Source organism: Aptenodytes forsteri, unplaced genomic scaffold (genome assembly GCF_000699145.1).
Source record: "Aptenodytes forsteri isolate BGI_AS27 unplaced genomic scaffold, ASM69914v1 Scaffold35, whole genome shotgun sequence".
NCBI classification, from domain to species: Eukaryota; Metazoa; Chordata; class Aves; order Sphenisciformes; family Spheniscidae; genus Aptenodytes; species Aptenodytes forsteri.
The window spans coordinates 2,363,100-2,378,366 of record NW_008795334.1 but is presented as its reverse complement, the minus strand read 5'-3'; the positions used below and the strand labels follow the sequence as shown (position 1 = coordinate 2,378,366).

Below are 15,267 nucleotides of genomic sequence, written 5' to 3'. Positions count from 1 at the left end.
TTATTTTCTTTGATCAGGAAAGCTAATTGGTGTCCTAAAGGTAGAAAATGTTACATGAGTATATGATAGTTACATGGAATACGTCAGATTTTCTTTACCATTAATCACAAACTTTAATTTCCTTTTTTTAATACAAACAGCAGCTGAAGCTGTAACAGGTTTTCTTTTATGATTTAAGGATACTTCTTTAAATGTTTGTGTCCAATGAAGACTTTGTCTTACTATGCATGAGATGTGAAAGCCATTTTGAGACATGAGACTTGAAAATAAGTTGTAAACTACACTTTTAAACCTTTTTACATATGTAGCTAAACTAGTCTTGTCTATAAAGTTATTATTTTAGAGTTTGAGTTCTCTGAGCATATAGCCATCTGTATATCCAAATGGATGAGGTATTTATTTTTATTACTCACTTTGAAATTGGAATGTCAGAACAGAAGTTCAAGTCCCAGTATGCTTTATATAGAAATCTACAAACATAACAGATGAACAGGGCCTAGCAGTCTTGAAAGCCAGAGATGGCTGGAGCCAGCACAGAACTTCTGTTCTAGGCGTCCATGGCACCTTTGGTCCTTAGTAAAGCCGCCTGTTCCCCAAGGTATGTTTTCCACTTCTAGAAGGTACAGTGTAAATGGAAGTAAATTGCATGTAAAAGTGGCACAAGTGGCTGTGACCTCTTTCATGTTGTCTTCTCTACTTTAAATAATGACAGTATTTTCAGATGTCTCTGAAGTAGAAGGATTTCTGTAAAGGGGAGTGCAGAACAGCTTTTATTTGGGGAAAGTAACTACAGTATCATTACAGTTGATAGATATTTCATGTTAAGTCTATCTTTAAAACCACACTAAATAGCATAATAAAATTACTTAACTGGGAAAAAAGACTTTAGGTTTTATAGTGTGTGTGGCAGATGTGGTAGTTCCTGAAATCCACTGCATAAAAATAAAAATGGTTAAATCCATTTGAGCATAGTAAGGCCTGAAAGACTTAGCATTCTGTGACACCTGAATGCCGGAATAGTAAGCATGTTGCATTACATTCATTTAATACTAGCAGATACCACTGTGAATTGTGTCATCAATGCACACATTAAATAGATTAATCTCAAGACAGTATAAACCAGTAGAGATCACAAAGAACAGGAAATTCTAAGAGTAACGTAGTATAGGTACATGTAAAGCAAAAATATTTCTATGTTCTTTCACTGAGGTGTTTGTGTGTGTGAGTTAGGTGTGGAAAAACAAGATGCTTTGTACTCTTGAGTTTACTGTGTTAGCTAGGCTCTCATCATGCAACTGAGGATGTGTTTCAGTAACTAGGTGTTCTTTATCTGATTAAATATAATCTTACTAGTTAATACCCAGCTTTGTTTGTAATTTAAAGAAACATTCTTTGGCTTGGAAGAAGCATTCAGCTTGGAACCTGAAATACTTAAATTTAACTGGAAGATAATCTGAAATTCTGAAAAAAAATGTTTCGTTACTAAGGAGTAGGTTTGGAAAAGGCGAATTATATGTTGTGAAGGTTTTGTGATTTGTCAGAATTCGGATTTAAAAGCACGAGGGTTTTTTGAAGATTTAAGCCCGCAAAGTTCAGCTTGAGGGACTTCAGGCTGGTATGGCAGTTGGAATGAGACGGTATGTGCTAATTAAAATCTCTGTCAGTTGGGATGTTTCTCACTTGTGTTTTGATGTAGAACACTGCACTGTGAGAGTTCAGTGATGATAAGCTAAAAAAAAAAGTAAGTTTCTAGGAAAAATCTTCTAGAATTAGAAACAATTGGGGAAGAATGCGATATTTGAATGGTTAGTGACATAGCAGGAAAGCTGTAAATGTAATCATCTAGGAATATAATACTCGGGTGTCACAAATGTACCTCCGACATTTTACCAGCATCTATTCATCTGTTCATCGGTATACTCTGCTAGAGTACCTCAGTACAGTGCCTCAGTACTGGAAAATAGATAAATTTCTGAAATCTGAGACTGGAAATAGACTTGCAAACTGTTTCCTTTGTACCTGGACCATCAGGTCAAACTCTTCCCCACCCACTCTAACAGACTCTCTGCATTTACTTTCAGTCTTCTGGAGGGAAGAAACTATTTTCTGTTGATTTGAAAATTGAACAGTTTGTCTGTAAGAAATTGGATGCCTGTGTTTCACAACTTTCCTCTGGCGTTTCATGTGCCATAACCATTTTGCTCAAATCTAAGATGTCACATTTTCCCCACTTAGCTTTTTACTAGTGCTTAAGCAGAGTAAGCAGCTTTGTGTACTGGCTTGAACATCTGTCTGCCTTCTCCACAACAATTAAGAGTCTACTTAACTCTTCAAATCAGCTGAAATACTGAACTTTCACAGATTCTGTGGGGTTCTTGTTTGGTTTCCAGTGTGTACCAGCTGAAATGGTAGAGCAGAGATGGTATTCATAATCAAAATCTAATTAAACTGTATAGTTAAAATGTTACAACTTTCCAGATTTACAGCATGTAACAATTTCATACTTTTCTGAGCGTTTATTGACTTTTATGAACATACTTGGTTTTCCCTTACTAAATTATTGAAGTCTCTTATTCTAAATGTACTGTGAGATCAAGATAAAATGCTGAGAACTTAGAACCTTTGAAGTTCCAACTCTAGAACTATGCTACCTTCAACAGGGTTCTTTCACAGGGGCAAAAGAGTGACTTTACAAGCACCATCATGACTACAGAATGTTTTCCTGCTTCTGACAGTCATGTCAGGTTGAAATGAGAGGAAGCTGAGATAATATTTTCAATTGCACGTTCTGTAATAGCCAAACCTTTTTATTATTATAGTAGTAATTCACTATGTAAATGGTTACATGTTATTGAAAAATGTTATGTTAAAACTGATGCAATGCAAAAGATATCTAATGTATAAAATTCCTTATCTGTTACAAGTATTTAAAATACAGGTCATTATTTCTGTATATGCTATTTTGCTATAATGAGTGCCAGCAGAGGGAGCACACATGGGCTACCAGTTCAGTACCTAGACCTTATGCAAGGTGCTGTTACTGGTAGTAAGGAAGGACGACACAAACTTCAAATTGGCCTTTTTTTTTTCCAGATGAAATGAATTCTGTTAAGTGAGCATGGTCAAATGTGTAGGTCAAGGACTGTATTTTCCAAAAGCTTAACAAAGCATTGTTATTAAGAAAGTCTACGTTTAAAACCCTATTTAAATATATACAGAGAGAATGGTATTCTAATACCTATACGCTGCAGTAGTTTAAAATTATGATTCTTAGACTTACAATCTGTACATGTACTTTTATCTTCTATGACATTAGTACAGCAGCAAAGGTGAGTACAGGCATGGGACTTGGTAAAGTCATTTTCAAATTTTTAATTTTAGGGCAGCAGCAATGACTCTAAGAACAGTGTTGTTATCGCTGCAAGCATTGTTGGCAGCTGCAGAACCAGATGATCCACAAGATGCAGTAGTGGCAAACCAGGTAAGATACTCAGTTGATTGTGAATTTGTAACACTTCCGTAACCTTTGCTAACTCGGATTAGGTCCCAAACCTTGGGGGAGATAAAGATTTTAAAGAATTTATTGGAAAATTGCTTTACAGTAAGTGTAAGTTACTACGGTGTTTTGTGCTCTTTGGATTCCAGAGTAAGTAGCAGTTATGTTACAGTGTCAGGAGGTTTGTTTTGTTAGTTTTGTTCCTCATTTAGCTTGTCAGAAATGTCAGGAGATAATGGCATAGTAAAATGAATTCCAGTATAACTTGCCTTTTAAAATCTAAGACTTCTAGTATAAGAAAAGCAATGTTGTGCTGGTTTAAAATGAGTTTTAACTTGATGGTGTTCACTGGATTTGGCTTGGGTATGTAGCTCCTCTTCCAGCTTAATATGAATATTGTTGAGCATTGTATTTGTTTAATGTCAAAATTTTATGAATAGTGACTTCAGATGAATTACTGCTGCATTTAATCCTGAGGAGCAATTTATATGAATGAAGCATCCTATGTATTTTACCTTTGTAAGTACTTGGGATACCAATTCAACCAGTGACTAAAATAGTTATCAGTAGAATTCTATAATCAACAGGGTAGAATTCTATAATCAACAGGTTTTGTTACTTTTCAGACAGTAGCAATAACTTATAAAAAGTAATAACAATAAAATGTCAATTGTATCTTATGCCATACCAGGACTGACATGGTTCTATTTAAAGTGTTGATGAAAGATAGGAACAGTCATTCCATAACATAATAGTCTGACAATTTTCAACAAAGTCCCAAGTATGTGTATGTTGTTTTACTTTTTACTCTGGGGAGAGAGAGAAGGCCTGGCTTCCCCACTGACTGGTAGTAAGGGTTTATTTCGGAAACAAAAGAACAAAGCAAGTAGAAGATTCTTTTAGCATCAGTCTCATCTATATCTCCTGTAAGTCAGGACCCTCCAGGATAGGGTGACAAAGTGTGCACTCCTTCCCTCTAAAAATCAGTGTAGGATGATAGATCAGCAGTTTATCAAACCTATCAGGATTTGGAGGGAAACACGGAGATCAGAGGTAGCCCATTGCACCACTGGGTGGGGGAGAGCTGTTTGCTATTACTCTACTCCGTAGTAAGTACAGGAGGCTTGCTTGTGGGATTCTGCAATACTGTAAGGCTGCTCTGAACAAATGTCTCCGAACAGTTCTGTCAGACTGAATTGCTCTACACAGGGAGAATTGTTGCAAAGGCCAGCAAGGCCACCAGGCATGTCCCTGCACCGTTTTTTCTTGCCGGATGCATGCCCTTGCTGTCACACTCTCTCTTTATTAAACAAAACCACTTTTTCTTTTTTTACAAAGAATAAGAATAGCGTTTCCCATTCTGGCCCTGATGGTAGAATTTTATGTGGGAATCATAACAGTCTCATAGAAGCACTTGCGCTGGAAAGAGTTTTTTCTCAGGCAAAAAACTTAATGGAACTTCCTGGATTCTGAAGAGCAATTTTCCAGGCTGCCTCTCAGGTGTTTGTGGGGATGTGTCCAGTGGGACTGTGGCATGGCTGATGCGGGGAGGATTCAGTTTCTCCTGTTCCCTGCAAATACCTGCATGAAAACTAAGTGGGGTTTGGCCTTGAGTTACAAGCTTGTGTATGTAAGTAGAAAGTGGTCATACGTTTTTGAGAGATGTGGTGGTAAACACCCAGTTCCTTCATGTGTTTTAGTTGGGGTGTGTGTGGGTGTGGGTGTCCTTTTTAGTTTGTTTGGGTTTGTTGGTTTTTTTTCCAAAATAAAAATTCACAAGGAATTAGTTATCCTCCACACTCACTTTTCGTTATGTTAATTTACTAAACTATGTGTTAGACAACTAAGCTGTCCAGGTAAATGGCAGTGTCCTACAAGCTCTTGAGCTGAATCCCAGGGAGAACACAGGGAGAACTCCTGTTTGAATAACAGCAGTATTTTTAGACACCAGCTGTCTGGTGTCAAAACCACTCCAACTAGTTGCTGTTTTTTTAAGTACAGCAACATTAACTGCCTCAGATTCCTGATAATAGAGACATCAGTAAAAGGTGCCTTTAGGCTTTTCTCAATTCAGTGAGAAGCTAGATTATTTACGGATACCTAAGTAAAGGAATTTTATTTATAGAACACTGAAAGCTAGTTCTGAATAAAATGCAGTTATGCAGTTATGACTAATGCTTTGCACTTCAGCTAGTTGCTTTCTAGGCTTGGCAATGTTCTCAAAAATGCTAAAAAAAAAAGAAAAGGGGGAAGATCTCTTAAGAGCAGAAGAATATAGTACTTCAGGATGCTACTGATGCTTAACCTTGATCCTTCCTCTTTTCTCGTCATTACAACCAAAGAAATTTATTACAGACCACTGTATTTATAACACAGTGAGTTATTTACAACAATTGATTGTCTCCCATGTTTGTTTTAATGCCATTAATAATCAGATAGTAAATATACAAATTACTTCATGTGGAGCAGAATTAGTGGGAGGTATATAAAGCACACAATGCAGTGTAGTTGGTGTGTAGGAGAGGTAAAACGAAATGTACAGCAGTAAAAAGTATTGTATTTGCTTTGACAGTGCTTTATCATTCTAAGCACTTTATTCATACATGAAAACAATCACTAAATCTATAATCAGCCATGTTTCTGTCCTTAAAATGCATCTAAATATTTGAATAATATATTTCCCAACATCTTATTATCTAGTGCTAAAATTTACTATATATCTAAAGATGGGTATACCTATTGGTTTTTTAAAGTATAATGATTAAGGGAAAGTTTTTTTTTTTTTAAATACAAAAAAATTAAACTTGCTATTACATACAAAAGTTGCTACAATAGAAAACTCATCTTGCTTTTCTGAGTACAATTTATGACAGATGACCCACTTTCTTGGCTTTTGAGTTCTTGGCGCAGGCTGAAAACTCTCTGTGATAAGGTCCATTCTGTTGTTTATTAGAAAACTTGTTAGTGATGAGATTGGTGCAAAATAATACTTACATATACCCTGCATGATTTTTTTTTTTCTGGTAAACAATAGCTTGCATGAAAAGAGTTGCAGCTTCCTAGCTTTTTGCACATGCTCACATGTTTTTCAGCCCTTCTTTTGTCACGTATGCTATCAATATTCTTATTCTCAGGAGGAAGCCTGGTAGTAAAATGTCAGCCTTGACTGTAAAACTGCAGACCTACTTGCAGTGTATAGAACCAGGCATATTTTTAAGTGATTAGAGAAATACATTAGAGTAGTATGCAGTACGTACATTCAGGAGATGTTAACATAGGGATAATTTGTGTTCTGCCACACTAAATATAAATTTTCAGTAGCTCTGCTAAATATAGCTACTTTACTTTTGATCAGTGCAATTGAGAGCAGTACCTGATTGTACGCATTAAATACCTATAGTGCGTGATTTAACCTAAAGGCAAATGCATTAAATCAAATGCTTGCATAGGTTTACTCTATGTGTAATCCTCACCTCCAAATTTCACTTCAAAAAATAGCAGTATGATCAGTGTGAAACACTGTTGAAGATACTGTAGAAAGAATGATGGATTGGAATCTGCCATATCATCTTGCTTTTTGGTTGGATTGCCGAGTTGATTTAACTTTCCCCTTCTCCCCCCCTCTCTCTTTTGTGTAGTACAAACAAAATCCAGAAATGTTTAAACAGACAGCTCGACTTTGGGCACATGTGTATGCTGGAGCACCAGTTTCTAGTCCAGAATACACCAAAAAAATAGAAAACCTTTGTGCTATGGGCTTTGATAGGGTAAGTATACATAACTTAAATATTTTTCAGTAGGGGCAGGGCAAGTATATGTGTATAAACACAGGGAGTCATTAGTATATTAAAGTAGACTTGCTACTTCTGTGACCTTTTGTAGGTCTATTTGCTCTGTTTTGCTAACTATTTTTAAGAATTGGAGTTTTAAAATACATTATTAGATCTTGTGAGCTACCCCTGCCTTTTTTTGAAACAATTTTTCTATAAATTATTAGTTAGGATTTAACAAATGGTAAACTAATGTGTTCTGATTAATCTGTGAACTTTTCATTCCACTTCTCCGAGCTGCAGGTTCACACACTGAAAATATTCTTGCTTTTGTTTTCTCATTGCAGAACGCAGTAATAGTGGCCTTGTCTTCAAAATCATGGGATGTAGAGACTGCAACAGAATTACTCCTGAGTAACTGAGCCATGTAGAGAGAGCTGCTTCAGTAGTCCAGCTTGCCCCTTCTGGAGGAGCATCACCATCTGTTATTTTTAGGATTCTATATAGATTCTCTTTTAAAACTGGCACTCTTGCCTGATGATGCTATCTAGGCACTATTGGAGACTGAAAAAAACGCTCTGTAAATAAAGCTAATTAAACGTCTGTGTAAATTTAAAAAGGGGAAATACTTTAATTTTTTTTCTTACTAAATATTGTAAAAATTCTTTGAGCTCAGCTACAATAATGGGGGAAAAAACATGCCTACTTTCGTGTTTAGCAGTGTGACGAAGACTAGCAGGAACTTGCTTCAGGATTTTGATTTAGTAATTCAGAAAGCAACATTTTCGATTGTTAGTCATCAAAATTGTTGGTGCCACTCATCACAGCTATTTTACTGTTTTTAACATGGATCCTATGTGCCTGTGGATTGACCTATATTTGCATGCTTGTACTTAATAGACATATTAGGTAGGGTCGCTGAAGAGAGCACCATTGAAATACTCGAGTGTTCTTGTAACTTTTTTCCTGAAAGACTTTCAAGACTTACCCAAAGTTCCAAATGGTGACCTATTCAGAACCGGTTTCTTTCTAGCTTATTAATTGGGAAACCTGATTCTCCTCTCCCTTACATCATACAGCTGAAAATCCTCACTAGATTATGTTTCATCATCTGTGGGTATTATGTGTGCCATTTACAGTAGTCTAGGCTCCCCTTTAAAAAATATAGTTTGAATTATCAGTACTGATTTTCATCCATCATGTTTTCTACACAATCTCATAAGGAGTATGCCTCGATATAGCACAAAAAGATGGAGCTGTTTTTCTTTCCTTTCTTTTGTCTTAAATAGACGTAAAAGGTTCTTCAGAACATTCTGGATAATACGATTTCACTGGGTTTGAAGGAGGAAAAAGCTGATTCTCTAGTGTACTGAGAACTAAAAAATTTTTTCTTTGAGTACTTGATATGATGCAATCAGCTGTTTTTTGCAGCGGTTTTCTAGCTTTATTTTGGGCTTCAATTTAAGGATTGCTTACCAGGTACTTTAAAATTCATCCTTGCTTGCGTTTTTCTCTAGTTGACACATGGAGGCTGTGTTGGTGTTTTTACTGTACATACTTCAAATGCACATAGTAGAAGTGTGTTCTCAATTTAGCTTTCTTTTGGATTGATGTTTCTGATAAACGAGAACTGAAATCTTATCTTGGCTTGTACATACAGTCAGTCTTTTTATTCGTATTAAAATGACATTTCATCCTGAGTGCAAAAGCTTGAAAATTATTAGTTTTGCAACTTCAAACACTAGTACATCTATTTAAAGAGACCTGTAATGTCTTTGTGAATATGACGCTAACTTTTGAGAATGTATCTGACAAGGAATTTCAGAGAAATCCTGAGACTAGAGAGTGGGGATTGTGGATAATGGAGTACTGTATAAGTCATCTTTTCCATGACTGTTTTTTCTCCTAAACTGTGGATTAATGGGGTGGGGAAATATATGTCTGTTTGGGGTTTTTCTGGAGCTGTGAAGTACAAGTTGAAATAGTTTCACACTTCATAGACAGTCTGTTTATAAATCATACTAGAGGAAATCAGGAACATTATTGTATCTGTTAAATATCTGGAGCATAGTGGTAGGGGAACAGAACCAGAAAATAGAGCTCTAGAGGCCTAGCTAGTTCAGGGTTGTTCCCTGTACTGCTCTGTCTGACGTGCCCAAACTTAAAATATTTCAGGGCACAGACAGTAAATACTTTGAACTCATATCAGTGCAATACTAAATGCATTTGCTTAGTCTTTATACTTACTGCTTTTTAAGGTGTAGTCAGTGATGGGTTTTCTTGAATTAGTGTAAATCATTTGCAATGATGCCAAAGGAAATGAGTTGTTTTGTCTTTCCTTGTATTTATTTATTTTTTTAACAAAAAGCTGCTACTGTTCAGCTGGTTTGCCAGGTGAAAACCAGGGACGGTAGGAAACTGGCAAAATGCCACTTGTGTTAATCTCAAGTTGCTGTCTTTTCTGTTATACAGGCTAAGAACTTCTTGATTACATCAACACCATTTTTTTTACCCTGGTGGTAACTATGAATTGCTGACTACTTTCCCTTGTTCTTCGCTGCTATTTATCAAAAGAAAGAACTTGGACATAAAACTTCTCAATTACGGGCTTCTGAACGTGTGCAGAAGTCTCCTAAGATTAGTCTCCTAAGAACAGCAGGTTTTTCTGACAGTATGTAAAGGGATAAAGGAAGCCAGGGAAGGGGGGAGGGGGAGAGGAGAGGAAATGGTTCTTAGGTGAGCATGGTCACCTCTGAAACAATGCCCGGTTAAGTTCTGCTTCTCTCCTGAAGATACCTCATTGTCTTCTCTACTGCAAAACACTCATCTTCCCCTTTCCCCTTACGTATAGATGTTGGATACTGGTTTTTGCCCTCCATCCGTGTGCTTGGCAGCAAATACATCTTGATGCTAGCTCAGGTGCTGGCGGGAGGGAAGCTTTTCAAGAAGTGAGCTGGGAAGGAAACATGACCGAGCATTAAGGAGACATCTGTGGTCTGAAGTTCCTCTGAATTTTGACATGCGAGTCCTTTATAAGGAATGTTTTTGTATTCTTGGTAATTATCAGAGTTGAATATAGGGATAATGTTGTACGAGGTTAGTTTAACTGCAGCTGGGGCTGAGCCCTAGGAATCTTGCTGTTAGTGTTTGGTTTGTCATTGTGAGTTTGTACAGACAAAATGGTAGTTCTGTTTTCTGTATGACTGAACGTCGCTATATTCAGGGCCCTGTGCATTCACAGACGTGGAGTTGCCATGCAGTCCGCTCCAGCTGCGGACTCGGGCTGCACATTTACCACTTTCTTACAACAAGGACATAAAAAGTGGGTACAGTTGCTTTGTAAGTACAAATAAATCCTGCATTGTCTTCCTCTATTGTGTAAGAAGACGGCTTGAAACAGTAATTTTGAAGTCTAAATGGCGCCATTTTTCTAAACAAGGTATTGGTAATGATGCTTACCGATTGCCAGAGCATCAATCGGATTTCACTGCTGAATGTTTTAACATGCATCCAGCAAAGTGGTTTATCCCTTGTTCCCCACCAACAAAACAAACAAGAAACTCCTATCTCGGCCAGTTTCTCAGAGAGTGAAGTACAGCTTTGTTCGAAGGTAGAGAAATGCCCTTTCCTGTTACCAAAAGCCTCTGTTCTCCCGTGAGTGCCAAAAGCCCTGACTGTATCCCACCCCTACTCGCCAAATTCACAGCTTCTGCCCGTTGCTTCTGCGAACAAGCTGTGTTCTCAGTATGGCAAACTGGTACATTTCGGAGACAAAAACTTAGGAACTTACCTGTCTGGAAAGATGCGGCACTTAGTGCTATTCATTCTGCATATTCCAAACTTTTTTTTTTAAAAGCTTGCCACAGAGTACATGGGGCCTTGACTATAATCGGTTCGGTAGTATTTATCTGAGCAATTGGGTACTAATGGTGTAGTAATATGTCTTGGGTTTTTTTAATTATCATTGTATTTAACTGCTTTCCAAGTAAACTAGTACTGGAGCACTGACAGAAGGAATATAGGATTTTTTTTGTTGCTGTCTGGAAGGAGGAATTAAATAGCCAGAAAGAAGCTTACCTTGTAATGCCAAATCTGCATTATATGGTGTGGGTAACAGAAACATTTAAACTATGCAAATTTAAGCTTAACAGCTGTGATTCAGACTAGGCATTTCAGAGCATACGGATTGCTTATTTAATCGGGGAAGGGAGAAGGGCAGCGGGGGGAATCAAAACTCAGTTTCAAGCAAGAGTTCTTGTTTACTGCGTTGGTCATACACTGTGAAGGTGAAGTGTTCCATTTTCAGCACAAGGGGAAACCGAACTGTGTGCGTCCCCCTTGTTTCCTTCCGAAATACCAACAAAAGCTAGCTTAGGCTTGGAGGCTTGCCCAAAGTGGGAAACGTTAAATAATTTAGCAGTGAAAGTTAGTTTTACTGAATGTCTGCTCATCAGCAGACACAGTGAGAAAACGAGGTGTCCTCTCCTGCTATGTTTTGTTGATAGAGTTGATGAGAAGCATCTCGATGAGCGTGGCCACTGGTTTGTGATCAGGTGGTTGGTTTTGTATGGTTTTGATGAGCAATTGGCTCAACAGCAGATAGCGAAAGCGCATTTCATCATACCGTCTGTTGTGTCGCAGAACTAAAGCATGAAAGATGCTCATTGGGTGCCTAAAGCTTTTTCTGGGAAGACCATATAGATGTTTTTGCTGTTACCGTCCTCATTTTCCAGGCACAGCTTTCTCCTATGGCTAGGCAAAGGGGCAATCGCTTCTTTCTTGATAGTTTTCTGATCTATTCCAAACCCGTCAGTAAATCGTGTAGCTTGCTCTTCCCGTTTGTGGTGTTCGCATCATCAGCTGATTCATCGTTAGACTCACAAGACCAACTGTCGTTAACGCGTTTTGCTTCTGGCTTGGTTATTCCAGCTGCAGTGCTCTGTAGGTAGCAATTCAACTTCAGATTCATTCTCACTGGACAAACTCTTGCAAATCATTTGCACTGTACTGTGATGTGATGTTCTTTCTCTGCTGTTACCTGCTTTGTAGGCATCAAAATAACTAGCCGATCACTTACGGTGCTGAGCCATTCATCGATAATGTAAGTTAAGATATATGACTCAACAGATGAGGAAATGTACTGTGAAAATGCTGTACTTGTCCATTTTACGATTTGCGGCAACTGCTGGTGCTCTGTTGTGGTGTCTGGAGGAGGCTGCCATCATACGAATGCTCATGTCAACTGTTGAAGAACCCTGCTTTTCACTTACCTTTTCCATCCTAAATTCTGACTTTTCTAATTAAAAAAACCCAATATTTACCAATAAAAAATATTGCAGGAGGTTGGTTCCTGAGCATCGGACTTCCTGTACAGGAGGAGTGGGTGGGCTGGAATGCAGCATCAGTGTTTTTTGTCTTGAAAATAAAAACTACACAAACACTTTTGTACACAAATGATTTTTTTAAATAAACACACATTTTAAAAGATGTTGATTTTCACTGGGAATGCTTAACAATAAATGCATGTTTCCCTGAAAACAGTTCTCATTTTATTTCTGGTAATTAGAATTGTTCTGAGATTACAGGGCCTACTGCCTCCATGTCAGTAACGAGAGGGGAAAAGGATGATCATTTTCATGATGCACGTTAAATTTTTGAAGAAGAAAATCATGTAAATATAAGCAGTGTAATTTCAACTAGGACTGCCTCCTGCGATAGCCTAAGAAAAAATATATGTATGCGTACAACACCTCGTGTCTCCTTTCAAAGGCTGTGTCTGAAGAAACAAAGTCAGTAGCTCACAGAGGAAAAAGCTTTTTCTTTGGAGTTTCCAGCACCACTCATGTTCATCTCATCTTTGTGCATTTTAAACTACGTACTTCGTATAAACTACAGTTGGTTCTTGCAGGGAGAGGTGACAGCCTGTTGGGTAGTAACACTGCCCTGTTTCTCAGCTGTAGAAGAATCTAGTAGAGATGACGACTGTGGCTTGCTTTGCCACCAATAGCTACTCTTCGCTTTTTTGGCATTTGTCAACATTTGTTAAATGGAGTAAAGCAGTTTGAAAGACGGCGTCTGCCCAGCCGAAGCTATGAGCAGCGACGTTGCTGTGAAGCCGGTTGTAATACTCTATTTGAGCTCTACATCCCATCTTCAGGTGTGTGTTTGTCCCTGGGCGGGTTTTGCAGGTTTCCAGGCAGGATCTACTAGATGTGATAGTGCTGCACAGTTTTATGGTGTTAAAACAGGGGTGTAAGGGGGACTTTTTTTTTTAAATTTACTATTATCAGGAGTTATGTTGTATTGTAGTACCTCATTTATTAAGAGGGGAGAGGGAGCACTCCCCAGCCCCTGTGCCACAGGTGGGGGCTTGCTGTTAATTTAGGGGGGAAAAAAAGTCCATATTCCCTTGTTCTTGTAGTTAGACACTACTATGACATGAGTAACTGAGAGTGGCTTTATACTGAAATACTTGCAAGGGTGTCCAACAGCCTTGCCATTTCTTCCAGCACCCCAAAACTGGAAGCGAGTTCACAGTTGAAATGGACTAATAGCTTACTAGCTCGACTCCTCCTGTACTTAATTTTCTGTTTCAGTAGCTGTAATACTGACACGTTTAGCTCTCAGGCAGGTAACTCTGATACTGCCAATGCACCAAATCCAGGATTTTAAATTGTTTTAAGGTCAAGTCTGGGTCTGGAGCTGGAGCACCCTTGTCTGGTATCATGTCAAATAAATTACATTGCTTCACTTAGTGGCTGCTTTGTGTTGAAATACGTGAAGTCTTTAGGTGGGTTTATGACAGCCTGATGTAAAATAAAGGGTGATCGGCTGGGATGGTGAGGAAAACATGAGTCTGGTGTTGCTGGGGGGGAAGGTGGGAGAGAAGCTGTTTTGTGCTGATGTTAATCTGAGCCACCAGACCCTTCACCAACCTGAGTCCTCAGACTACAGCTGCGTTTGCTTGCAAGTGTGGTGCAGGCCATGGGCTCATGGCCCCCTGCTCTTATGGCAGGTGAGAAAAGGGACTGTGCACAGTGAGCACCCTGCTTTCCCTGCCCTGGTCTCTTCCCTTCCTCTGTCTTTCCCAAAATGACTCTTCTCATAGCTGGTAGTTTAAGAATATGATGGAGTCAAGGCTCCTGCTGATCCTGTTGGAGAGGTTTGGGAAGTGCCCTGCAGCTGAGCCATGTTACTGGATTGTGGGAGCAGCCCTTGCCTGTTCCAGGGCAAAGCTGGCTGTCCCCATTTTAAACATCTACCCACTGCCTGGGTGCAGAGCGGGGTATGAGGGTGGCTTCCTTGAAGCAGGAACACCTCACTGGTCACAGCCCAAAAAAAGATGAGCCAGTTATGCTCCAAGGTGGATTTTGGTTCAAAAAGCAGACCTAGAACCAGCTGGTCCTGTTTCATGATGCAGTCAAGGATAGCCTGGCAGATAAGCATTTTTTTTTAACAAAGAGCAAGCACTGGAAATCGTGTCATCGCCACAGATGTAAATTTCCCTGAATGCGAGGCTGAAGAACAAACACCAGACATGGAGTGGGTCCCAGGTGTTCCTGGAAGCGGTGGCCAACATGTCTTTCATGTTGCTGCGAGAAGCTATGTTGGATGTGAGGTGGTTTATCTGTGTAGAAAGTGGCTTAAAGGATTCAAAGCTGTCAGTTCAAATGGAATGAAAACTACTCACGTTTATGGCTTTTACTGTTAAGGAAACTCTGAGCAATGAGTCCTGTCTATGAACTTCCCAGAGGCGAATGCCCCGCTGGGATGGGGGCAAGGGGGAGGGATGTTCTCCCTCTTTTGCTTGGCATGCACATTCCTCATTACAGCATCTTCCACATTCGCGTCCTTCAATGGTCTGAACCACATCAAAAATGCCAGGAGTAAACTGTGTCTAGGCCATACTTGTCAGAAAGGAGAGCTATTTGGAAGTAGACATGTATGAACAAAGCAGTTGTTAGTTACCAAAAGTTCACTGAGTCAGATGATGTTGTGGTG

At 38.8% G+C, this 15,267-nt stretch overlaps 1 protein-coding gene across 4 annotated transcripts in view; it reads left to right on the top strand.

Annotated features, from left to right (window-relative positions):
- Positions 1-8,966, top strand: part of UBE2K (ubiquitin conjugating enzyme E2 K) — a 48,329-nt gene extending 39,363 nt beyond the window's left edge. For 3 of the 4 annotated variants that reach the window (XM_009280143.1, XM_019472307.1, XM_009280144.2), the window contains 3 exons: positions 3,382-3,481; positions 7,135-7,263; positions 7,614-8,966. In XM_009280143.1, coding sequence (XP_009278418.1) covers positions 3,382-3,481; positions 7,135-7,263; positions 7,614-7,688 — 304 coding nt within the window. In that variant the 3' untranslated portion in view covers positions 7,689-8,966. The remainder of the gene's footprint in view (positions 1-3,381; positions 3,482-7,134; positions 7,264-7,613) is intronic. The other variant, XM_009280145.2, reaches the window with a different exon arrangement.
- Positions 8,967-15,267: the final 6,301 nt, after the last annotated feature.